This window comes from Leucoraja erinacea, chromosome 38 (genome assembly GCF_028641065.1).
Source record: "Leucoraja erinacea ecotype New England chromosome 38, Leri_hhj_1, whole genome shotgun sequence".
Lineage (NCBI taxonomy): Eukaryota > Metazoa > Chordata > Chondrichthyes > Rajiformes > Rajidae > Leucoraja > Leucoraja erinaceus.
Window position 1 is genome coordinate 8,246,291 of NC_073414.1, and position 26,710 is coordinate 8,273,000.

General features: G+C 50.4%; 1 protein-coding gene across 2 annotated transcripts; it reads left to right on the forward strand.

Annotated features, from left to right (window-relative positions):
• Positions 1–9,869: 9,869 nt before the first annotated feature.
• Positions 9,870–24,795, forward strand: LOC129714247 (uncharacterized). Of its 2 annotated transcripts, none has more exons than XM_055663791.1 (6): positions 9,870–13,694; positions 15,151–15,398; positions 17,601–17,731; positions 19,708–19,834; positions 20,726–20,851; positions 22,595–24,795. In XM_055663791.1, exons 1-6 carry the CDS (start codon positions 12,158–12,160, stop codon positions 22,730–22,732), a joined length of 2,307 nt encoding a protein of 768 aa, XP_055519766.1. In that variant the 5' UTR covers positions 9,870–12,157; the 3' UTR covers positions 22,733–24,795. The 2 variants fall into 2 exon arrangements, with proteins under 2 accessions (XP_055519766.1, XP_055519767.1); XM_055663792.1 differs by having other exon boundaries at positions 15,151–15,347.
• The last annotated feature ends 1,915 nt before the right edge of the window (positions 24,796–26,710 follow it).

The following is a 26,710-nucleotide window of genomic DNA, read 5'->3' on the forward strand; positions in this document are numbered from 1 at the left end:
TAATCACCTGAAAAAAACTTCACCAAGGAGAGAGGTTGTCAGCTTCTTGGACGACCAGGAAACGGTTGCTGAGGTCCAGAGCAGGGTCAATCCAGCAACTAGAGTGTTCCTTGTAGGTAGGGTCCGGAGGGCAAGGAGCACGCACTGCCACTCCACTCCAGTAGGGGGAGGAGCGGCTCAGGTATCATTGACCCTGGTGATGGGGTCCAGGGAGTGGAGTGGTCAGGGCTGAAGATGTCCTGGTCGGGTTGCTCCTCGCCCTGGCCAAGCCGGCCATCCATCCATCCGCCAGTCACAGCGCCAGGCGGAAGAGGGCTTTGCCCGAGACAAGTTCAAGTACGTTTATTGTCATGTGTCCCTGATAGGACAATGAAATTCTTGCTTTGCTTCAGCACACAGAACATAGTAGGCATTTACTACAAAACAGATCAGTGTGTCCATATACCATAATATAAATATATACACACATGAATAAATAAACTGATAAAGTGCAAATAACAGATAATTGGTTATTATCTGAACAGATAATATTTAGAGCATACTGCACACCACTCTACACTGCACACCTGTGGTCGAACTATGGAAACAAGTTTGCAGAGACTAAAGGTGGCATATAACAATGCCATGAGAACACTGCTAAGGAAACCTAGATGGTGTAGTGCCAGTAATATGTTTGTGGCTGCAGGAGTCAGTACTTTAGAAGCTATCCTAAGACATCACATGTATAAATTCATTTGCAGGATAAATTACTCTAAAAATGTGCTTATTGTGGCCTTGACAAACATAAGGGTTAGCACTACATGCTACGAATCCCAGCTGTGGAGACACTGGTATCGTTGTCTCGTTGTAGGACATTGATCATTCTTTTAATCTGGATTTTTAACATGTATTGTGTTTTTAAAAATATATATAAATTATGATGTTTTTGAATGCATGAATGAATGAATGATGAATGAATGAAATGAATGAATGAATGATGAATGAATGAATGACGAATGAATGAATGATGAATGAATGAATGAAAACTTTATTGTCATATCACTTTTTATAAGTGATATACCAAGATTTTATATGTATTTATGATATTTGATATGCAATGCATTTTTAATGTAATGTTGCCCCTTGTCTGGACCTTGAGTCCGAAATAAAGTATATTATTATTATTATTATAATTGGTTATTAATAATCAGAGTTTTGTCCGAGCCAGGTTTAATAGCCTGATGGCTGTGGGGAAGTAGCTATTCCTGAACCTGGTTGTTGCAGTCTTCAGGCTCCTGTACCTTCTACCTGAAGGTAGCAGGAAGATGAGTGTGTGGCCAGGATGGTGTGGGTCTTTGATGATGCTGCCAGCCTTTTTGAGGCAGCGAGTGCGATAGATCCCCTCGATGGAAGGAAGGTCAGAGCCGATGATGGACTGGGCAGTGTTTACTACTTTTGCTTACCAGATGCCTGCCCCTTTTCCGGGGTTACGTCCACGCCCAGGTAGTGTTAGAGATGGACATCGTTGTATACTAGTTGTTTAGTATATTTGTAAGGATTGTAAGATGGTTGTTTGAGAATGTCATGGCGAGATAATTTGGTGATGTTGTACTATGGTGGTGGGTGTGAGAACACCGTTTTGGTTTTGTATCGTCATCCTAATGAAATAAATTATTTTGATATGAGAAAAAGGAAGGAGAGGGAGGGAGACGGGTGGGGGGGGGGGGAGAGGGAGGGGGGGAGAGAGGGGAGGGAGAGAGGGGGGGGGGGGAGAGAGAGAGAGGGGGGGAGAGAGAGAGAGAGAGGGGAGAGAGGGAGAGAGGGAGGGAGAGAGAGAGAGAGAGAGAGAGAGAGGGAGGGAGGGGGGGGGGGGGGGGGGGAGAGGGAGGGAGGGAGAGGGAGAGAGAGGGGGGGGGGGGGGAGGGGGGAGAGTGGGAGGGGGAGAGAGAGGGAGGGGGAGGGGGAGGGAGGGAAGGGGGGGGGGGGAGAGGGAGAGAGAGAGGGGGGGGGAGAGAGAGAGGGCGAGAGAGAGAGGGAGAGGGAGGGGGGGAGGGGGAGGGAGGGAGGGAGAGAGAGAGAGAGAGAGGGGGGAGAGAGAGAGAGGGGGTAGAGAGAGAGGGGGAGAGAGAGAGTCTTTTATAATTGTATATGTTTCTATAAGATACCCCCTCATCCTTCTAAACTCCAGTGAATACAAGCCTAGTCTTTTCAATCTTTCCTCATATGACAGTCCCGCCACCCCAGGGATCAATCTCGTGAACCTACGCCGCACTGCCTCAATCACAAGGATGCTGCCTCAATCCAGGGAAATGGGGAGAAAGCAGGAATGGGGTACTGATTGTGGATGATCAGCCATGGTCATATTGAACGGCGGTGGTGGCTCGAAGGACTAAATGGCCTACTCCTGCACCTATGTTTCGGGGCAGGTTGGTTTGGAGGTTATTTCTGGTGTTGCTGGAGTGACAGGGCAGGTTAGGGGCGTGTTGGTTTATTATCTTCCTGGCAAGGTTTGCTCCGCCTCTCTCTGCCAGTGGAGAGACACAGAGACACAGAGACAGAGACATGATGCAGCAGCGAGCGGTAAGTGGAGACCCGGCGCTTCCCCAAACCACAAATATCCAAACGAACTATGTGATCACAGGCGCCCCCGAACCTTCCCAACCCCGCACCGCCCACCAGTCTGTCCCGGCCGGACCCTGCGCCATCCCGGCGTGAATTGCCACTGGAGCCGGCCTTCATCTCCAGTCTCCATCAGCTGGTGGTTTTGTGCAGAGCCGGGCAGGATGCAGGCAGGCAGGCAGGCAGTCCATGCATATGGGCATGAGGTGGAAACGTTGCAGGCTCGTGTATGTCTGTCTGTGTGTGTGTGTACATGACTGTGTATGTGTGCGTGTTTGCATGTATGTATGTATGTGTGTACATGACTATGTGTTTGCATGTATGTTTGTGTGTGTGTATGTATATGTGTGTATTTTGACACAAAATGCTGGAGTAACTCAGCGGGTGAGGCAGTATGAAGGAATGGGTGTGTATGTGTGTTTGCGTGTATGCTGCCTTATGTATTATATATATGCATGTATGTGTTTACGTGTGCATGCATGCTTGTGTGCATATTTGCAGATGTGTGTATGTTTACATGTGTGCATTTGCGTGCGTATGTGTGTGGTTGCATGACACGTACACACGCAAACACACACACACACATAAACAAATACTGTGTCTGTATGTGTGCATGTGTGTAGGTAGGTATATGCATGTATGTATTTGCGTGTTTGTGTGCAAGTGTGTGCATTTACTGTGTATGTGCGTGTACATGTCTATGTGTTTGCATGTGTGCGTATGCATATGTGCGTGTATGTATGTGTGTATGTATGTGCATATGTGTGAGTGTGTGTACATGTCTATGTGTTTGCATATGTGCGTGTATGCATGTGTGTTTGTGTATGTGTGTGTGTGTGGGCATGTGCATATGTGTGTGTGTGTGTACATGTATATATATGTGTGTGTGTGTGCGTGTGTGTGTACATGTGCATATGTGTGTGTGTGTGTGTGTGTGTGTGTGTGTGTGTGTGTACATGTGCATATGTGTGTATGTGTGCATGTATGAATTTTCTGTTGTATTGGATGTGGTGTCCGGGTTGTGAAGCGGCCAGCCCCGGTGGGCAGAGGCAGGGAGTGTGAGACCCGGCAGAGTCTGGGGTCAGTGACAGGTGAGCGGTGCAACAGAGCGGGCTGTAGCGTCCCATTCACACTGATACTGACACCGACACCGACACAAAAGGCCTCTCCATTCATCCACCCGGCCTGGTAAATATTGCATAGCGTTGCCGGGGAGTCACGAACAGGACTATCAGTGTGTGTGTGTGTTGTCCAACAGTGGCCTGTAAGGAGATCACGTTTTGTTAAATGATAGTTTTTACAAAAAAAATGTAAGCTGCAATTAATTGTAGTGAGAGGCTGTGTCTTTGCTGTTGTGAATGTGATTGAACTGTGTGGAGAGAGAGAGAGACTTTGTGCATGCGTGTTGGTGAACGCGCATTGCGCGTCCCCGCACTGGTGCATAGTTGTGTACATAGAAACATAGAAATTAGGCCATTCGGCCCTTCGAGCCAGCACCGCCATTCAATGTGATCATGGCTGATCATCCCCAATCAGTACCCCGTTCCTGCCTTCTCTCCATATCCCCTGACTCCGCTATCTTTAAGAGCCCTATCTAACTCTCTCTTGAAAGCATCCAGAGAACCTGCCTCCACCACCCTCTGAGGCAGAGAATTCCACAGACTCACCACTCTCTGTGAGAAAAAGTGTTTCCTCGTCTCCGTTCTAAATGGCTTACTCCTTATTCTTAAACTGTGTGGCCCCTGGTTCTGGACTCCCCCAACTTCGGGAACATGTTTCATAGAAACATAGAAATTAGGTGCAGGAGTAGGCCATTCGGCCCTTCGAGCCTGCACCGCCATTCAATATGATCATGGCTGATCATCCAACTCAGTATCCCGTACCTGCCTTCTCTCCATACCCCCTGATCCCCTTTAGCCACAAGGGCCACATCTAACTCCCTCTTAAATATAGCCAATGAACTGGCCTCAACTACCCTCTGTGGCAGAGAGTTCCAGATGTTTCCTGCCTCTAGTGTGTCCAAGCCCTTAACAATCTTATATGTTCCAATTAGATCCCCTCTCATCCTTCCAAACTCCAGAGTGTACAAGCCCAGCCGCTCCATTCTCTCAGCATATGACAGTCCCGCCATCCCGGGAATTAACCTTGTAAACCTGCGCTGCACTCCCTCAATAGCAAGAGGCGCGACTCTTCTTCAGACCACCATCCAGCATCTTCCTCACACCCAGCAGCTGATTCATAACCTATATAACCATATAACAATTACAGCATGGAAACAGGCCATCTCGACCCTTCTAGTCCGTGCCGAACACATATTCTCCCCTAGTCCCATATACCTGCGCTCAGACCATAACCTTCCATTCCCTTCCCATCCATATAACTATCCAATTTATTTTTAAATGATAAAAACGAACCTGCCTCCACCACCTTCACTGGGAGCTCATTCCACACCGCTACCACTCTCTGAGTAAAGAAGTTCCCCCTCATGTTACCCCTAAACTTCAGTCCCTTAATTCTCAAGTCATGTCCCCTTGTTTGAATCTTCCCTACTCTCAGTGGGAAAAGCTTTTCCACGTCAACTCCGTCTATCCCTCTCATCATTTTAAAAACCTCTATCAAGTCCCCCCTTAACCTTCTGCGCTCCAAAGAATAAAGCCCTAACTTGTTCAACCTTTCTCTGTAACCTCATCCGCCATTGCAAGCCATCTCAGGGGCAGCACGGTGGCGCAGCGGTAGCGTTGCTGCCTCACGGCGCCAGAGACCCGGGTTGGATCCTGACCATGGGCAGCGTCTGTACGGAGTTTGTACGTTCTCCCCGTGACCGCGTGGGTTCTCTCCAGGTGCTCCAGCTTCCTCCCACATCCCAAAGACGTGCGGGTTTGCAGGCTTATTGTCCCTCTGTAAACGGTACCAAGAGAATGGTGAGATATTGTAGAACTGGTGTGAACAGTTCACGGATATTCGGCGTGGTATCTGTGGGCTGAAGCAGCTGTTTCCATGCTGCGTCTCGAAACTAAAAGATCTCTTCGAAAAAGGGAAATGTTGTATCTGCCAAACTGACTCAAAAATAGTTCTGACGTGACAACAAGGCTGTACACAGGTCAGGTGTTTGTAAGTTGGGGAGGTTCTGCATGAGGATGTAGACACAAGGAACTGCAGATGCCGGATTATAATTAAGGGCACAAAGTGCTGGAGTAACTCAGCGAGTCAGGCAGCATCTCTGGAGGACATGGATAGGTGGACGTTTCGGGTCAGGACCCTTCTTCAGGCTGATTGATGCAGGGGGAAGAAAGCAGGAAGAGAGGAGGGGGCAAAGCCCGGCGAGTGATAGGTGGATACAGGCGGGCTGGGGTTTGTTGGGTGGACAAGGGCCAGAGATGAGAGGAAGCCAAAGGACTGGAAGACAAAAATGCTGGAGAATCTCAGCGGGTGAGGCAGCATCTATGGAGCGAAGGAAATACGCAACTTTTCGGGAACTCTCTGCCACAGAAGGTAGTTGAGGCCACAGTTCATTGGCTATATTTAAGAGGGAGTTAGATGTGGCCCTTGTGGCTAAATGGATCAGGGGGTATGGAGAGAAGGCAGGTACAGGATACGGAGTTGGATGATCAGCCATGTTCATATTGAATGGCGGTGCAGGCTCGAAGTGCCGAATGGCCTACTCCTGCACCTATTTTCTTCACAAAACCCTTCTTCACTGTGGGATGTGTCTGAGAGCTAATATTTAGCAGGTTCTGAGGATGTCCCTTACCCTAAACCCTAAAACATTGACGAGATCCTTTACCACAGAGGCTGCTTGACTGCCTGGATTCTTCCATCATTTTCCCATTTGCTTTTAGTTTCTAGATGATACCAGCATCCTGCATTTTATGTATGTGTGTGTGTGTTTGTCTGAGTGTGTGCGTGTGCACACACGTTAGTGTACGGGCATGTGTGTGCGCGTGCACGTGTGCACACCTATTTGTGTGCACGCATTTGTGTGTGCGCGTACGTGTGCACACTTGTTTGTGTGCGTGCGTATGTGTGTGCGTTTGCCCGTGCGTCTGTGTATGTGTGTGTGTGTGTGTTCCTGCATGCGTGTGTGTGTGTGTTTGCCTGAGTGTGTGCTTGTGCACACATGTTTGTGTACGTGCATGTGTGTGTGTGTGTGTGCGCACATGTGCACACTTGTTTGTGCGTGCATTTGTGTGTGCGTTTGCCTGTGTGTATGTGTTTCTGCATGCATGTGTGTGTGTGTGCCCATGAGCCGTGTGTGCATATGCATCCATGTGTTTGTGTGTATGTGTGTTCCTGCATGCATACGTGTGTGTGTGTGCGCGCGCTTGTGTCTATTTGTGTGTGTGGTTTGTGTGCGTGTGTGTGTGTGTGTGTGTGTGTGGTGGGTGTGTGCGTGTGTGTGCGCGCGCTTGTGTCTATTTGCGTGTGTGGTTTGTGTGTGTGTGTGTGTGGTGTGTGTGTGTGTGTGTGTGTGTGTGTGTGTGTGTGTGTGTGCGCTTGTGTCTATTTGCGTGTGTGGTTGTGTGTGTGTGTGTGTGTGTGTGTGTGTGGGTTTGTGTGTGTGTGTGTGTGTGTGTGTGTGTGTGTGTGTGTGTGTGTGTGTGCGTGTGTATGAGTGTGAGGAAGATTAGTGAAGAAGGAATTTGGCGTGAAAGCCAGCCCAAGGCTGTCCTAAGGAAAGGATACTGAAGGCTACTACAGTTCAACATGGACACAGTGTGTGCAGAGATTACCAGGAACTGAAACAAAATCTTGTGCTCAAACAGAACAACAGAACACTGTTCTTACCAGATTAAGAGGTTAATGTGTTGCGTTAATATGGACAATGAGCTAATCAGGAGATGAAGAGGTTAAAGGGTTCACTAGATTGGTAATCGGGATTGACGGGTTAGGCCGACACTAAACTGGGCCACTTGTTGGGCAGGGGAGTGAAGGGGCAAAGTGGACGTTGTGTCGGGCAGCGCGATGAGGGGGTGGGGCAGGATTATTTTCAACTCTCCCTCCCATTCCGAATCCGACCTTTCTGTCCTGGGCCTCCTACATGGCCAGAGTGAGTCCCACCGCAAATTGGAGGAGCAGCACCTCATATTTCGCTTGGGTAGTTTGCACCCCAGCGGTATGAACATTGACTTCTCTAATTTCAGGTAGTCTCTGCTGTCTCCTCCTCTTCTCTGCTCTTCCTCAGCCCACTTTCTCCGCATCTTCCTTTCTTCTTTCCCCCCCACCCTCACATCAGTCTGAAGAAGGGTCTCAACCCGAAACGTTGCCTATTTCCTTCGCTCCATAGATGCTGCCCCACCCGCTGAGTTTCTCCAGCATTTTTGTCCACCTTCGATTTTCCAGCATCTGCAGTTCTTTCTTAAACGGATTATTTCCTCTGATCAGTTGGTTTGAATCTCGCTCCAGGGATCCACAATATCCAGGCTGATAATTCGGACCATCGCTGAGGCTGGTGTTAGGATAAGACATCAAACAGAAGTCCTGGTGATGGGCACTAAATGCTGAAGTGACTCAGCGGGACAGGCAGCAACTCTGGAGAGTCGAGTCTCCACCCAAAACTAAAATTTGAGGAAGGACATTCTTGCAATTGAGGGAGTGCAGCGTAGTATGTTCACAAGGTTAATTCCCGGGATGGCGGTACTGTCATAATAGACAATAGACGCAGGAGTAGGCCATTCGGCCCTTCGAGCCATTCAATGTGATCATGGTTGATCATCCCCAATCAGTACCCCGTTCCTGCCTTCTCCCCATATCCCCCGACTCCACTATCTTTAAGAGCCCAATCTAGCTCTCTCTTGAAAGCATCCAGAGAACCGGCCTCCACCTCCCTCCGAGGCAGAGAATTCCACAGACTCACAATTCTCTGTGTGAAAAAGTGTTTCCTCATCTCCATTCTAAATGGCTCAAATCTTATTCATAAACTGTGGCCCTGGTTCTGGACTCCCCCAACATCGGGAACATGTTTCCTGCCTCTAGCGTTTCCAAACCATTAACAATCTTATATGTTTCAATATGTTGATAAAGTGGAGCTGCTGGGCTTGTATTCTGGAATTTAGAAGCATGAGAGGGTAATTTCAAGAGAGAGAGTCAAGGGTGTTTCATTGACATATGTCCCAGATAGGACAATGAAATTCATTGTCTTATTGAAACATATAAGATTATTAAGGGATGAGACACACTAGAGGCAGGAAACATGTTCCCGATGTTGGGGGAGTCCAGAACCAGGGGTCCACAGTTTGAGAATAAGGGGTCGGCCATTTAGAACGGAGACGAGGAAACACTTTTTCACGCAGAGGGTTGTGAATCTGTGGAATTCTCTGCCTCAGGGGGCAGTGGAGGTCAATTCTTTGGATACTTTCAAGAGAGAGTTAGATCGAGCTCTTAAAGATAGCGGAAGTCAGGGGATATGGGGAGAAGACAGGAATAGGGTACTGATTGTGGATGATCAGCCATGATCACAGTGAATGGTGGTGCTGGCTCAAAGGGCTGAATGGCCTATTCCTGCACCTATTGTCTATTGTCACCCATTCCTTCTCTCCAGAGATGCTGCCTGAGCCGCTGAGTTACTCCAGCATTTTGTGTCTATGGTTTATCTGCAGTTCCTTCCTGCACAAGAATAGGTGACGTTTCGGGTCGAGACCTTTCTTCTGATAGGTCCCGACCCGAAACGTCACCTAGCCAATTTCTCCAGCGATGCTGCCTGACCCACTGAGTTACTCCATCATTTTGTGTCTACCTTTGTATTTATATACTTATCTACTTGTGTTAATATACTTCTATCTGACCTTCCTTCAACCTCTGGTGCTGCCGAGAAAGAATGCAAGTCTGTCCAGTCTCTCTGTGCCAGGCAGTATAATGGCAGGTTCTCTGGATGCTTTCAAGAGAGAGCTTGATAGGGCTCTTAAAAATAGCGGAGTCAGGGGATATGGGGAGAAGGCAGGAACGGGGTACTGATTGGGGATGATCAGCCATGATCACATTGAATGGCGGTGCTGGCTCGAAGGGCCAAATGGCCTACTCCTGCATCTTCTATCTTTGGTTTCCTTCCACACTCCATAGACGTACAGGTTTGTAGGTTAATTGGCTTGGGAGAGTGTAAAAATGTCCCTAGTGTGTGTAGGATAGCATTAGTGTGCGGGGATCGCTGGTCGGTGTGGGCTTGATGGTACGAAGGGCCTGTTTCCGCGCTGTATCAAATCTAAACAGAAAAGAATAAGGGATATTTCTGGGTCGAGACACTTCTTTAGACAGAGTCAAAGGAGAGGGAAACAAGAGATATGAAAAGGCACAAAGAAAAAGATATGCACAGCCAGATGATCAAGGATAGGTGGAGCCCACAATGGTCCGTTGTTGGCTGTGGAGAAGGGATAATGAGTGGATAAAAACAGTGAAACTAAGCAGGACTCAGGATGACGTCCTGACCCTTATACTCACTGCCCCGACTGATGAAAGCGGACATACCAAACGCCTTCTTTGCCACTCTACTTTCTTGGACACCATTGCTGGTATTAGCGATTTAATGTAAGAATTTATTTCATTAACGGAATTTAAACCCACTGCCTGTCGTGGGATTTGAACACTAATCTTTGGATTACTAAAGCAGATTTTGGAAACCTAGTCAACAAAGAGAAGCAGCGTGGCATGTGGAATGTTAATTAGTCCCTTTTTAAAGGGGATCAGAGATCAGATTTTTTACACAGAACCAGACTCTAACCTGTTCAGTCTGAAGAAAGGTCTCGACCTGAAACATCACCCATTCCTTCTCTCCAGAGATGCTGCCTGTCCCGCTGAGTTACTCCAGCATTTTGTGTCTGTCTCCAGTGTGGAAATACAGTGCAGAAACAGGCCCACCGAGTCCGCACCGACCAGCGATCCCCGCACATTAACACCACTCCGACACACACTAGGGGCAATTTGTACATTTACACCAAGCGAATTAACCTACAAACTTGTATGTCTTTGGAGTGTGGGAGGAAACCGAAGATCTTGGAGAAAACCCACGCAGGTCACGGGGAGAACGTGCAAACTCCGTACAGACAGCACCCATAGTCCGTATCGAACCTGGGTCTCTGGCGCTGTGAGGCAGCAACTCTACTCCTGCGCCACCGTGTCTCGCGTAAGAAGGAACTGCAGATGCTGGTTTACACCGAAGATAGACACAAAATGCTGGAGTAACTCAGCGGGTCAGGCAGCATCTCTGGGGAAAAGGGATAAAGACATTTCAGATCAGGCGGAGTGTCAAGGAGGGGGACACTGGAGGTGTGGGAAGGTACAGGTACAGAGCAAAGCAGAGCCTGCATCGATGGCTCAGGAAATGTGGAGCCCACAATGGTCCATTGTTGGCTGGTGGCAAGGTGATAGCGAATGAATACAAACGGTGCAATTAGCAAGTAGACTAGGGTGGGGGGAGGAGGATGGAGAGAGGGAATGGAGGGCTTACTTGAAGTTGTGGTTCTAGACCTGACCATGAAGGCCCGTTGCCATGACGACGTTGCAGGGTGGGCCTGGCCAAGCCTAGCCGTGGTGTCCTCTGCCGCGTGCGGTCCACGTGCTCGGCTTCTTGGAGCAGCGTCCGGGTCCAGCAGATCCCCAGGCTGCTGCAGGGCTTCCAGCAGCCCACTCCCCCGGTGGGTTTCTGTGGGGCCCAGCTCTGTGGTGGGCGAGCCGGAAATCTGTGTTCATGTGAGCTGGCCAAGCGAAATACCAGGCACACTTTCCTGCCTTACCTGTCTTCCTCTGTTCAGTTCTACAGAGGGACCCCTGTGTTGGCGTACAACATCACTCCTTCCTTCAACAGCACCGCACATGGGTCGGAAAGATCGGATTAACCCCCCCCAGCGCTCTGGCAATCGGACTGAAGAACAAGGTTCAAGTGATTTCCAGAGGCTAAGCTCTCTCCCCCACCCTCCCACTGGTGGTTTGAGTAGCTGAGGATCGAGGATACCGCTGGATTGGAGTTTTACCGTTGGTGTAGGCTTAAGAGGTTCCGTAGGCCAAGGTAAAGGGCAGCCATCTTGGGGGGAGTAGCAATCCCCGCTCATTAACACTGCCTTACACACACTAAGGAACAACGATCACATTTACACCATGCCAATTCGGCCCTTCGGCCCAACTCTGCCCATGCTGACCCAAATGTCCCATCCAAGCTAGGCCAACCATTTGGCCCATATCACACTAAACCTTTCCTATCCATTATCTATCTTTTAAATGGTAATCAGTGACTTTTAATTTGTACCTGTCTCAAATACCTCCTTTGGCAGCTCGTTCCATACACCCACCACCCTCTGAGTGAAATATTTGCCCTTTAGGGGCCTTTTAAATCTTTTCTCCCCCCTCCTCACCTACTAGTCCACTGGTTATTGATCACCCTATTCAGGGTAAGAGACCCTATCTATCCCCCTCATGATTTTGAGCATCTCCGCTAGATCACCCCTCAGCCTCCTGCTGTCCAAGGAATAAGGTCCTTGGCTGGCCAACTTGCCCCTCTAGTTCGGGCCCTTGAGTCCTGGCAACATCAGAGGGGGGAGGATGGGGTTTCAGCGGCTTTAGTTGGAGAGGGGGGATGGATATGATGTTGTCAGGCCCCCAGGTCTATGGTGCCAGCTGCCTGCTCTCTGGCACTGGGGACTTGGTGACCAGGCTGCCCCCCGCCAGGAGCTGCTGCTGGGGACGGGGTGCATTGGGCCCGGCTGAGGACGGGGCCCGGCAGCTGGGGCCGAGCCAGGAGGCGGTGGGGCCCACCGGCCGTGAGAGGGTGCAGCAAGGTGGCGAGGCAGCACCCGGAGAGGGAGCTCCGGCCGGCGAGGACGCAGAGGGCGAGTCCTGTCACGGAGCTGGTCTCCTCGCAGAGCTAGAGGGTGGCTCCTGCCATGGAGCAGGTCCCACTGTGGAGGTGGAGGGTTGGCCCTGTCATGGAGTTTGTCCCCTCGCTGAGCTGGATGATGGGTCCTGTCATGGAGCTGGTCCCCCCCTGGAGGCAGAGGGTGGGTCCTGTCATGGAGGTGGTCCTCCTGTGGAGCTAGAGGGTGTGCCCTATCATGGAGATAGCCAGGAGAATGGACCCATTGATGGAGCTGGCCTGATAGTGGAGAAGGGGAGGGGGCCCCCTGATGGAGCTGACCCCAGTTTGGAGGCGGTTGATGGGCCCTACCGTGGAGCCAGCGGGGAAACTGGTGGCCCCCCTCATGGAGCAGGCCACACCGTGGAGTTACAGTGTAGGCCCTGTCACGGAGCTGGCCAGCTGGGAGGCCCACGGGACTGTGGTGATGGCGATGGCAAAGATGGTGCCTTTACAGAGGAGATGGAACTCCAGCGGCGAGAGTGTGCCCGTCGGAGAACCCAGGCGGGCAAAGAGAGCGCGGCGGAAATGAGAGGCGTGTTGAAAACCCATCGCCATGTATCCCGGGAGCTCTCTGGTCCCATCTCTGTGGCTCCCACAAGGCCGGTAACCATGACGATGGACGCCATTGATGGTCAGGCCTATGGATCCTGGGAGTTCTCCGGTTCCACCTCAGTTGCTGCCAAAAGCCCAGTAACCACAGCGGTGGGGGCCATGGAGGATCGGGCCTATGTATGCTGTTCCACCTCAGCTGCTCCAAAAGGCCCAGTAACCACGGCGATGGGTGCCATGGAGGATCGGGCCTATGGATCCTGTTCCACCTCAGCTGCTCCAAAAGGCCCAGTAACCACGGCGATGGGCACCATGGAGGATCGGGCCTATGTATCCTGTTCCACCTCAACTGCTCTAAAAGGCCCAGTAACCACAGCGATGGGGGCCATGGAGGATCGGGCCTATGGATCCAGGGAGTTCTCCGGTCCGACCTCAGTTGCTCCCACAAGCCCAGTAACCACGACGACGGCCCCCGGGCCTGACATCGGGCTCCGGGAGGACCAGAGGCCCGAGGAAACGGACGATGACTTTGGGACGTTCGAGCAGGCGGGGAACCTGGTGGTGTGGGCCGCGGAGGCGGGGCCCGTGTGGCTGGAGGACGAGGATGGGATCGGCGGCTGCGGGAACCAGGAGGACAAGGCGCAAGACGGAACGTGGGCACCGTGGCCTGAGGAACTTGCAGAAACTGTACAGCACGGAGCAAGTCACGGTAAACAGGGGAATCAACATTGGAGAGGTGGGGGGGGGGGATAGAACATAAAACAGTACCGCACAGGGAACTTCGGCCCACTATGTTCAGTTTAGTTTATGATTGTCATGTGTGTAATTTAGAGATACAGCACGGAAACAGGCCCGAGTCCGCACCACCCAGCGATCCCCGCATCTTAACGCTATCCTACACACACTGGGGAAAATTTACATTTATATTTACCTCAAGCCAATTAACCAGCAAACCTGGACGTTTCTGGAGTGTGGGAGGAAACCAGAGCACCCGGAGAAAACCCACGCAGGTCACGGGGAGAACGTGCAAACTCCGTACAGACAGCACCCGTGGGCAAGATTGAACCTGGGTCTCTGGTGCTATGAGGCAGCGACATTATCTCTGTGCCACCGTGCTATCCAGCCAGAGAAAAGACCATCGATGAACAGTGGGCGGCACAGTGGTGCAGCGGTAGAGTTGCTGCCTCACAGTGCCAGAGACCCGGGTTCGATCCTGACAATGGCTGCACGGAGTTTGTGCGTTCTCCCTGCGACTGTGTGGGTTTTCTCCGGGTGCTCTGGTTTCCTCCCACGCACTCCAAAGACGTACAGGTTTGTTGGTTAATTGGCTTCTGAAAAATTGTAAATTGGCCCGCGTGTGTGCGGGATAATGCTAGTGTGATCGTGGATTGTCACCTTGTCATGGTGGAGAAGCTTGTGTGGTCCTGAGATCCTGAGAGCGATGCCGTCTGGAGCTATACTCCTGGTAGGGCCACCCATGGCGGTAAGGTCGAGGGGGAGGTCTCTGACAAAGAGCAATCCAACCAAGACCTCAACGGTGGAACCGGCGGAGGACGATGGCTGACCTTAGTGGAAGGAGGATGAAGGCTGCGGCAGAAAAGGGTCTCCGGTCGTCTTGGACTCCATGCCACTGGATCCTGACCCAGATCTGTCAAGGACCTTGTGGTGGCTGTCTATGCACCAGTGTCCCCATGTTAAACAAAGTCACACACCTGTAGGCGTCCTCCATATAGGAAATAGCCCCTTGGAGACACCCATGGTCACCCATGGTCACCCATAGCCAAAGGGGGCCTAAGAAGGAGATGGCGTGATCGCTGTTCAGTGCAGCATTACAGGTATATTGTTTTGTTCTGCATATATTTTTTTCGGTTTATCAAATGAAATCTTTGTATGTTATGCTGAGGGTCAGAGGCCAAATCTTTGTATGTTTGTTTAGGGTCAGAGGCCAAAGGGGACTGGTCACGTGTGTGACGTTTCGGTTCACTTTCCAAAGAATGGGCCTCCTGTGGCGAGCATGCAAATGGCCGCTTGGGTTGGACGCCATCTTGAATGAGCGTCCGCTTCCTGTGCTGTACTGTTGTATGGTGAGGTTGGTTTGGAGGGATGGGGGGGGGGGGGAATCGAGGGCAGCGTGTGTTTTACCGGGTGTCTGTTTGTGTCTCCAGGGTTCGGTGACGGAGTGGCGGAGAGCTGGGAGAGCACGAGTCCTCGCGGCAGCCCCGGCCCCACCCCCACCTCCAGCGGTGCCTGGCAACCCTTCCAGCGGGGCAGTCTGGGCAGCGGCTTCGGTGCTTTCCCGCTGAGCGAGCGGCAGGCGGCGCGGTGTGGCCTCGGACAGCCCTGGTGGCCCGCCGGCAAGCCGGTGCGTACAACCTTCCCAACGAAGGGGTCTTCAGAGTCCACGCGGGGCAGAGTAAGTGAAGATAGACACAAAACGCTGGAGTAACTCAGCGGGACGGGCAGCATCTCTGGAGAGAAGGAATGGGCGACATTTCGGGTCGAGACCCTTCTTCAGAATGAGGGACAACGGTCAAGGGGAGAGGGAGGCACAGAGATAGGGAAGGGTAAGGTGTGAAAACGAGAGATCAAAGTGAATCTTCAGGTGTGAGTTACACTTCTGTACCTCTTGCTCGATGGGAGAGGGGAGAAGAGGGAGTGACTGGGGTGAGACTGATAGTACAGTGCATGAGGGCAGTGTAACTTGGCATCATGCTCAGCACCGACTCTGTGGGCTGAAGGGCCTGTTCCTGTGCTGTACTGTTCTACGGACACAAAAAGCTGGAGTAACTCAGCGGGAGAGGCAGCATCTCTGGAGAGAAGGAATGGGTGACGTTTTGGGTCGAGACCCTTGAAGAGACAGGTCTGAAGAAAGGTCTCACCCATTCCTTCTCTCCAGAGATGCTGCCTGTCCCGCTGAGTTACTCCAGCTTTTTGTGTCTATCTTCAGAATCAGAATCACACTTTATGCGGCAAGTATGTTTTGCAACATATGAGGAATTTCACTGGCCAGGTCAGTCATTCAATTAAAAGCAACAGATCACTCAAAAACACATTTTAACATGAACATCCACCACAGTGACTCCTCCACATTCCTCACTGTGATGGAAGGTGAAATAAAGTTCAAGTCCTTCCTTATGTTCTTCCTCGGTCGTGGGCCTGACGGGACGGTCTTGACTCACGTAGTCGGCGGCATTCAGGCCCTCTGCGTCGAGGCGATCAGCTCCCGCATCGGGGGGATGTCAGCTCCCCCGTGCCGGGCGATCCAACCTCGTGTCGGGGCTGGTCAAACCTTCCGCTGCGTGGAGCTCCCTACTTGCCTCTCCCGGGACTGCGAACCCTTGATGGTAAGTCCGCAGTGGTCGCGGTGGGTGCGATCCCAGGCAAGGGACCCGCTCCGATGTTAAGTCCGCTGGGGCTCACGACAGTCCGAGGAGACGTCCACCTCCACCGATGATGGTAGGCCGCAGAGCCCGGAGAATGTGATCCGAAACTTGATCACATCTCCGGGAAGGTAAAAACCTGAAAAAAAGTTTCCCCCGATCCCCCCCCTCCCCCCACATAAAACAAACCGAAGAACATTCAAACAAACTTTGAGTGCATTAAAAATAACAAATAAAACAAACAGACTGCCGGCAGGGCAGCCATCTCCCCGGCGCCCCTGGTGGTCTTATGGTGTAAACCAGCACCTGTAGTTCTGCGATGGCGGACTGCAGGGGTGATGCGCCGTTGTGTATGGCTGCTCCTCCTGCAGTCCGTCCTTTCACCCTTTTTTTATTTTTATTTTTAGTCCTGTCCGTACAAAATGTTTATTGGAAGTCTTCTTTTATGTGGTGGGTGGGGGGGAGGGGAAGGGGGAAACTGTTTTAATCCCAGTCCTACCTGGTCGGAGATGCGGTTTTCTTCCGAACCGCTTCTTCGTCCTCTCTGTGCGGCCTACCATCGAGCTGGAGCAGCGCTGGAGCGGCGTTTCCTGCCAGGACTGCAGCTTCGCCGGCGGTGCAGATGCTGGGACACCAACATCGTTGAGCTGCGGCTGCAGAGCGTCCAGCCGCGGGCGAGCGGCACTGGATTTCAACACCGTGGGGCCTGGTGTCCGAGTTCGCCAGAGTCGGAGGTCCGGCCAGCGCGGCCTGAGAACTTTGGACATTGCAGTCTTCAGGGAGGAAGCGGCCGCTTCAGTCCAGGCCGCTGAAAAATGTTCACCCGACGCCGATGATCCAGCTTCGCGGCAGAGGGCCTGAGAACATCGGGTTGGCTGAGGAGGCCACATATAGACCCCGACCTCGGGTGGACTGTGAGGGGGAGAACTGGGTATTTTTAGTGCCTTCCCTCACAGTGAATTCTGCTGTGGGGGGACGTTTTTTGTTGATTTCTATAGTGTACTGTTCTGTGTCTTTTTTTCTTTTTCTCTTTTTTGTTTTGTATGGATTTATTGACATTTAATCTGTTCAATTAGTTTAATCAATCTCTGTAAAGCACTTTGGTTCAAATTGATTTTGTTGAAAAGTGCTATATAAATAAACATTATTATTATTATTATTCATAGGCAGTAATGTTCTATGTTCTGTGTGTAACCGCTAATCTGTGTCCTGACTCGCCTCTGCTTGGTTTCCAGGGTGACGTGGAGTCCGTGTTGTGCTCCTGTTTCCCCGCCGTCCCCTGCAGCAGCGGCACATGCGACGCATGCCCAACTCTGGAATGCATTCTGGACTGCACTGATGTAACCGGGGAGGAAGGAGCCGCCAGGTAATGTTGTCCCCACGGCCCGCTATTCGGCACGCCACACGGGGGTCATAAGGTCATGTGATAGGAGCAGAAATAGGCCATTCGGCCCATCGTGTCTACTCCACCATTCAATCATGGCTGATCTCTCTCTCCCTCCTAACCCCACCCTCCCGCCTTCTACCCCATAATCCCTAAAATAGACACGTACTATTTACAATTTACCAAGCCAATTAACCTACAAACCCGCACGTTTTTAGTTTAGTTTAGAGAAATCAGGGCTTTCGGCCTACTGAGTCCGTGCCGACCAGCGATCCCCGCACATTAACAACTGGGTACAATTTACAATATTAACCAAAACCAATTAACCTACACGTCTTTGGAGTGTGGGAGGAAACTGGAGCACCCGGAGAAAACCCACGCAGGTCACAGGGAGAACATACAAACTCCGTACAGACTGCACCCATGGTCAGGATCGAACCTGTCTCTAGCGCTGTGAGGCAGCAACTCTACCGCTGCACCATAATTTATATTAAACCATCTCATGTTTGCCGTTCACAGGCTGTGTCCTCACTGGAGCCTATTCCATTGTCCAGACTTGTCCTCATATTTTGTTTCATTTCACCTTGCTACGTACGTAGAGGCCATTAGGCCCATCAAATCCATGCTAGCTCTCAGAGAAGTCCAAGGTATCCCATTCCCCCATTTATTTCCCTGGTACCCTGGTACCCATTTACATGGTAAATGGTAGGGAATTGAAGAATGCAGGTGAACAGAGGGATCTGGGAATAACTGCACAGTTCCCTGAAAGTGGAATCTCATGTAGATAGGGTGGTAAAGAAAGCTTTTGGTGTGCTGGCCTTTATAAATCAGAGCATTGAGTATAGAAGTTGGGATGTAATGTTAAAATTGTACAAGGCATTGATGAGGTCAATTCTGGAGTATGGGGTACAATTTTGGTCGCCTAATTATAGGAAGGATGTCAACAAAATAGAGAGTACAGAGGAGATTTACTAGAATGTTGCCTGGGTTTCAACAACTAAGTTACAGAGAAAGGTTGAATAAGTTAGGGCTTTATTCTTTGGAGCGCAGAAGGTTAAGGGGGGACTTGATAGAGGTCTTTAAAATGATGAGAGAGATAGACAGAGTTGATGTGGATAAGCTTTTCCCACTGAGAGTAGGGAAGATTCAAACAAGGGGACATGACTTGAGAATTAAGGGACAGAAGTTTAGGGGTAACATGAGGGGGAACTTCTTTACTCAGAGAGTGGTGGCTGTGTGGAATGAGCTTCCAGAGAAGGTGGTGGAGGCAGGTTCGTTTTTATCATTTAAAAATAAATTGGATAGTAATATGGACGAGAAAGGAATGGAGGGTTATGGTCTGAACGTAGGTATATGGGACTAGGGGAGAATACGTGTTCGGCACGGACTAGAAGGGCCGAGGTGGCCTGTTTCCATGCTGTAATTGTTATATGGTTATATGGTATATGGTTACCCATCCCTTCAGGATCAAATAAAAAGGAATTGCAGGTGCTGGTTTACATTGAAGATAAATACAAAATGCTGGAGTAACTCAGCGGGACGGGCAGCATCTCTGGATAGAATGGAATGGGTGACGTTTTGGGTCTGAAGAAGGCTCTCGACCCGAAAGGTCACCCACTCCTTCTCCCCAGAGATGCTGCCCGTCCCGCTGAGTTACTCCAGCATTTTGTGCCCACCCTCGGGATGGAACCGCTGTAAGTGAGCAGCTCCACCCGCTGCACCACCGTCCCACCTTGAACCAGATCTTCCACCCAGGATGTGTAGAGGCAGTAGGACTCAGCAGTCGGGGTGTGTAGGAAGGAACTGCAGATGCTGGTTTACACCAAAGATAGACACAAAATGGCCGCTCCTTCTACCCAGAGATGCTGATCGATCTAATTCGATCATCCGCCCTCCCGGGCGTATGTGCTGCTCTGGTGCGTGTTTCACCCCCTCTTCCCCCCCCCGTTGTGTTGCAGGGGCCGGGCCAGCGAGTTGTGGGCGACTCTGCGGGACGTGGATGAGGCCGTCGGCCTGAAGCAGCGACACGGGTGCCGGAGTCACGGGCTGCTGCTGGCGGCACTGAGCGTGGATCCTGCCCTCACGGTGAGTCCCGGCTCGCCCCGCCCCACCCCACACCGCCCTCGGGTGCTTGCATGGGATTAGGAGGCCATTCGGCCCATCCTCGCCACGCCAGACCTCATCGCAGGCCCATTGCATTAGTGGCCAACACGCCGAGTCCTGGCTCACTCCGCCCGGCCCTCTGGGTACTTGTCGATGCCCTTTCTGTGGCCACTCTTCGCATACCTTGAGTGTGAATATCCCCGTAACAATGAAGTATCATTCATTCATCTGGTGTCGGCATGGCAGGAGGAGGCCACTCGGCCCATCGAGACTATGCCAGATCTCAGTGCAAGCCAGCTTAATTGGTAGATACAAGGAACTGCAGGTGCTAGTTTACTACGAAGGGCACAGAGTGCTGGAGTAACTCAGCGGTTCGGGCAGCATCTCTAGGGAACATGGTTTGGTAATATTTCGGGACGAGGCCCTTCTTCAGTACAGTACAGGAAAAATATAACCCATCCGTACTGAAGAAGGATCTCGACCTGAAACATCACCTAACCATGTTCTCCAGAGATGCTGCCTGCCCAACAGAGTTATTCCAGCACTTTGTATCCCGCTGTATTGGTAATGTTTAGTTTTGAGATACAGCATGGAAACAGGCCCTTTGGCCCATCCAATCCACGCCGACCATCGATCACAATAGTAGTATGTATTCCCATTTACTCACGCACCAGGGGGCCAATTAACTTACAAACCCGCATGCGTTTGGGATGTGGGAGGAAACCGGAGCACCCGGAGGAAACCTGCCCCTCTCCGCATGTATTCCCTTCCCCATTCAGGTCCCTCCCCTTTATTTGCAGCCCATTTATTTTCTCTTGCATGTCTGCCTCGCTTTACGTCCTCTGTCGATGGCTTTGTCTCTGCTTCCTCCAGGACCCCGCGCTGGGCGGCATGACAGCGCTGGACCCATCCCCGCTGTCCGCCAGGGACAACAAGCTGGAGTCGTTCCCGTCTCCGGTCAGCTCCGGCTGGGATCCCCGGGATTTAACGTTGATCAAGGTAGGCCGGAGTGGGCAAGCCAACCATGTCACCCCGTTAAAATCTCTCTCGAGGACTATTGATATAGACAATAGACAATATAGATTGATATAGACAATAGACAATAGGTGCAGGAGTAGGCCATTCAGCCCTTCGAGCCAGCACCGCCATTCAATGTGATCATGGCTGATCATCCCCAATCAGTACCCCGTTCCTGCCTTCTTCCCCTATCCCCTGACTCCGCTATTTTTAAGAGCCCTATCTAGATCTCTCTTGAAAGCATGAATTGAATTAGACTGAATTGATTTGAATTGAATGAGATTGAATTGAACTGAACTGAATTAGATTTAGACATTACTTTAGACATACTGTGCCGAAACAGGCCCTTCGGCCCATCGGGTCTGCACTGACTACCGTTCACCTCATACACTCACATTATCCTACACACACTAGGGATAATTTTGCAATTTTACTAAAGTAATTCACCTACAAACCTGTACGTCTTTGGAGTGTGAGAGGAAACCGGAGCACCCCGGAGAAAATCACAGGGAGAACGTGCGAACTCCATACAGACAGCACCCTTAGTAAGGATCGAACCCGTGTCTCTGGCGCTGTGACGCAGTAGCTCTACCGCCAGGCCATATTTGGATTGAATTGAAACATACAGGAAGGAAGCAGGCCCTTCGGCCCACCATGTCCATGCCGACCATCGATCGCCCGTTCACGCTAGTTCCATGTTATCCCTATGTTTCACATCCACTACCTATGCACTGGGGGCAATTTACAGAGGGATGATTAACATCCAAACCCGCACATCTTTTAGGATGTGCGAAGGAAGACAGAGCACCCTTGCGTTCACAGGGAAAACATGCAAACTCCGCACAGACAGCATCTGAGGTCAGGATCGAATCTGGATCTATGGTCAAGTCAAGTCAAGAGAGTTCATAGTCATGTGTCCCAGATAGGACAATGAAATGTGCTGTGAGGCACCATGCCACCTGGTTTGAAATCTGTTTATAGAAACATAGAAAATAGGTGCAGGAGTAGGCCATTCGGCCCTTCGAGCCTGCACCGCCATTCAATATGATCATGGCTGATCATCCAACTCAGTATCCCATCCCTACCTTCTCTCCATACCCCCTGATCCCTTTAGCCACAAGGGCCACATCTAACACCTTCTTAAATATAGCCAATGAACTGGCCTCATCTACCTTCTGTGGAATTCCAGAGATTCACCACTCTCTGTGTAAAAAATGATTTGCTCATCTCAGTCCTAAAAGACTTCCCTCTTATCCTTAAACTGTGACCCTTAGTTCTGGACTTCCCCAACATCGGGAATAATCTTTCTGCATCTAGCCTGTCCAACCCCTTAAGAATGTTGTTAGTTTCTATAAGATCCCCCCTCAATCTTCTAAATTCTAGCGTGTACAAGCCGAGTATATCCAGCCTTTCTTCATATGAAAGTCCTGCCATCCCAGGAATCAGTCTGGTGAACCTTCTCTGTACTCCCTCTATGGCAAGAATGTCTTTCCTCAGATTAGGAGACCATATATCCTGAAGGAAATGCTGGATGTGTTGTCAATGTGCGGGGGGGGAAACAAATAATCTTAAGGTAAAGGGGTTGGACACGGAGGGAAGGGGCAGCTAAACTGTGCTGTCGTGCTCCGCTGACAGGGTGTAGGAAGTGCCCTGGTTAGACACAGAGTCAAGTTCCCTCTGCATGCACCTGCCTCACCCTCTGCCTGCCCTTGTGCTCTGTTGCAGGACTCGCTCCCCCAGCACCAGGTGAACGGCCTCAGTCCCAGCCATCGCCTCCAGGCCTTCTTTTACCAGTGGGCGCAGGCCGACAGGAACGGGAGGAACAAGAGTGCCTGTGACGTCAACAAGAACCACATGGCCTAGAGACCCAGGGGGGAGGGAGCGGCCCTCTCCGTCTCTCAGGGAACTCTTTTACATGGACTTCTAACTCCAAGTTGTGACATCCAGGACAGTTTCACAAGTTATCGGAGTAGAATTAGGCCATTCGGCCCATTGAGTCTACTCCGCCATTCAATCATAGCTGATCTCCGCCTCCTAATCCCATTTTCCTGCCTTCTCCCCATAACCCTTGACGCGCGTTCTAATCAAGTTTTCTCTTGGAAAAGGTATAAGGCAATGGGGATGGGACCTAAGGGGTGGGGAATTGTAGAAATGTAGATATTCCCGAAGGATTGGAGCAATATTCCTGAGACCATCATTGTTTTTCCTGCATTTCAGAATGCCAAGAGCAAATCCAGCTGTTTAGTTTAGTTTAGTTTAGAGATACAGCGTGGAAACAGGCCCTTCGGCCCACCGAGTCTGTGCCGACCAGCGATCACCCCATACACTAATACTATCCTACACACCAATTAACCTACAAACCTATGGTACACAAAAAAGCTGGAGAAACTCAGCGGGTGCAGCATCATCTATGGAGCGAGGGAAATAGGCAACGTTTCGGGCCGAAACCCAACCTACAAACCTATATGTCTTTGGGATGTGTGAGGAAACCGGAGCACCCGGAAAAACCCCACGGGGAGAACGTAACAAACTCCGTACAGACGGCACCCGTAGTCAGGATCGAACTTGGGTCTCTGGGGCTGTGAGGCAGCAACTCTACCGCTGCGCCACCGTGCTGCCCCGCTCCTGCTCCACGTCCGATGCAGATGCCTCGGTTGTATTTGAGTGCAGAAAGTCAAGGGAGACAGAAACATAAAAACATAGAAAATAGGCGCAGGAGTAGGCCATTCGGCCCTTCGAGCCAGCACCGCTATTCAATATGATCATGGCTGATCCTACCCCTTCCTGCTTTCTCCCCCATATCCCTCGATATTCAACGAGAGGTGCAGGGTATAATGGATTGGGGAAACAGAGGCTAACATTGGCATGGGGTTTGACAGGGCAGAGAGAGATGTAAGATATCGCAGGGAGAGGGGCGGGGATGTGACAGAACCCTCGTCTGACCAGAGAGTGGTTCTGATCTGGAGCTCTCTGTCTGTGGAGCTGCTGGACACTACCTCCAACGGGAGCTTGGAAAGGAGTTGGAGGGGATTGAATTGGGAGAGCAATGGGGAAAGAGGGCAGAATGGGGAATGCATGTGGCTGTATGGGTCTCGATGGGCTGAATGGCCTCCTTGTTTGCACTGTGATTTTCCATCAACATGTAGGTTGCAGATTGTGAGTGGTCGCCCACCTTAACCACAGGGCGGGGATTCAATGAACCTCACATATACCTGGGTAATGTGGAATTATTTGATTTTGCATATAATCCGGTAAAGCTCTGATGGGAGTTATATTGAATTGAGACAGGGTTGATTGTTGAAGAGATTCCCCCCCCCCATTATTTGGGTATCAAACATGAATACAATTGAACAGAGGGATCTGGGTATAACCGTGCATAGTTCCTTGAAGGTGGAATCTCATATAGATAGGGTGGTAAAGAAAGCTTTTGGTATGCTGGCCTTTATAAATCAGAGCATTGAGTATAGAAGCTGGGATGTAATGTTAAAATTGTACAAGGCATTGGTGAGGCCAAATCTGGAGTATGGTGTACAATTTTGGTCGCCAAATTATAGGAAGGATGTCAACAAAATAGAGAGAGTACAGAGGAGATTTACTAGAATGTTGCCTGGGTTTCAGCAACTAAGTTACAGAGAAAGGTTGAACAAGTTAGGGCTTTATTCTTTGGAGCGCAGAAGGTTAAGGGGGGACCTGATAGAGGTCTTTAAAATGATGAGAGGGATAGACAGAGTTGATGTGGACAAGCTTTTCCCTTTGAGAATAGGGAAGATTCAAACAAGAGGGCATGACTTCAGAATTAAGGGACAGAAGTTTAGGGGTAATATGAGGGGGAACTTCTTTACGCAGAGAGTGGTGGCGGTGTGGAATGAGCTCCCAGTGGAAGTGGTGGAGGCAGGTTCATTGGTATCATTTAAAAATAAATTGGATAGGCATATGGATGAGAAGGGAATGGAGGGTTATGGTACGAGTGCAGGCAGGTGGGACTAAGGGGAAAAAAATTTGTTCGGCATGGACTTGTAGGGCCGAGATGGCCTGTTTCCGTGCTGTAATTGTTATATGGTTATATGTTATATGGTTATGAAAGGGCTTAGTTATATGGTGACAGGGATGAGTTTTATCTCATGTTCATACATTATAGGAGCAGAATTAGGCCATTTGGCCCATTGGGTTCTTCCTATCATTCATTCGTGGCTGATCTATCTATCCCTCTCATTGAGTCATAGAGTTATACAGTGCGCAAACAGGCCCAATTCGCCCACACCAGCTAACATATCCCAGCTACACTCCTCCCACCTGCCCATATCCCTCCAAACATGTCCTATCGATGTACCTGTCTAACTGTTTCTTAAACGTTGGGATAGTCCCAGCCTCAACTGCCTCCTCTGGCAGCTTGTTCCATACACCCACCACCCTCTGTGTGAAAAAGTTACCCTTCAGATTCCTATTAAATCTTTTCCCCTTCACCTTGAACCTGTGTCCTCTGGTCCTCGATTCCCCTACTCTGGGGCAAGAGGCTCTGTGGATCTACCCGATCTATTCCTCTCATGATTCTCAACGCCATTCTCCCCAAATTAAAATCATCTTTTCCTCTAATCCTATTTTACAGAGGATCGGAGGGATAAGTTTTCCACGGAGAGACGTGGAATTCGCTACCAGAGGAAGTGGCGGAGTCAGATACAATCGGAATGTTGAAGAGACAATTAGAAAGGCATTTAAATGAGCAGGGCTTCGAAGGATAGATACAAAATGCTGGAGTAACTCAGCGGGTCAGACTGTGCCTCTGGAGAAAATGGATGGGTGACGTTTTGGATCATAGAAACATAGAAATTAGGTGCAGGAGTAGGCCATTCGGCCCTTCGAGCCTGCACCGCTATTCAATATGATCATGGCTGATCATCCAACTCAGTATCCTGTACCTGCCTTCTCTCCATACCCCCTGATCCCCTTAGCCACAAGGGCCACATCTAACTCCCTCTTAAATATAGCCAATGAACTGGCCTCAACTACCCTCTGTGGCAGAGAGTTCCAGAGATTCGCCACTCTCTGTGTGAAAAAAGTTCTCCTCATCTCGGTTTTAAAGGATTTCCCCCTTATCCTTAAGCTGTGACCCCTTGTCCTGGACTTCCCCAACATCAGGAACAATCTTCCTGCATCTAGCCTGTCCAACCCCTTAAGAATTTTGTAAGTTTCTATAAGATCCCCTCTCAATCTCCTAAATTCTAGAGAGTATAAACCAAGTCTATCCAGTCTTTCTTCATAAGACAGTCCTGACATCCCAGGAATCAGTCTGGTGAACCTTCTCTGCACTCCCTCTATGGCAATAATGTCCTTCCTCAGATTTGGAGACCAAAACTGCACGCAATACTCCCAGGTGTGGTCTCACCAAGACCCTGTACAACTGCAGTAGAACCTCCCTGCTCCTATACTCAAATCCTCTTGCTATGAAAGCCAACATACCATTCACTTTCTTTACTGCCTGCTGCACCTGCATGCCTACCTTCAATGACTGGTGTACCATGACACCCAGGTCTCGCTGCATCTCCCCCTTTCCCAATCGGCCACCATTTAGATAATAAATCTAAAGATTAGAAGGGGCAGAACCCTTCAGACTGGAATGGATGGGGGGGGGAGGGAGGAGTGGGGAGAAAGTATAACCAAGATAAGACCAGGACAAATTGGGGCCAGCAATGGATAACCTCAGACAGGATAGTTTCCTGAAGGGCTGATTGTTGACAGGGGATAGTGTGATTCCAAGATGGATTCATCTTGGTGCGAACTGTGGAACTGGTGAAACACCTTCTACGTACACTCCCCACTCGTCTCCCCTCACTTTCTCCTCGG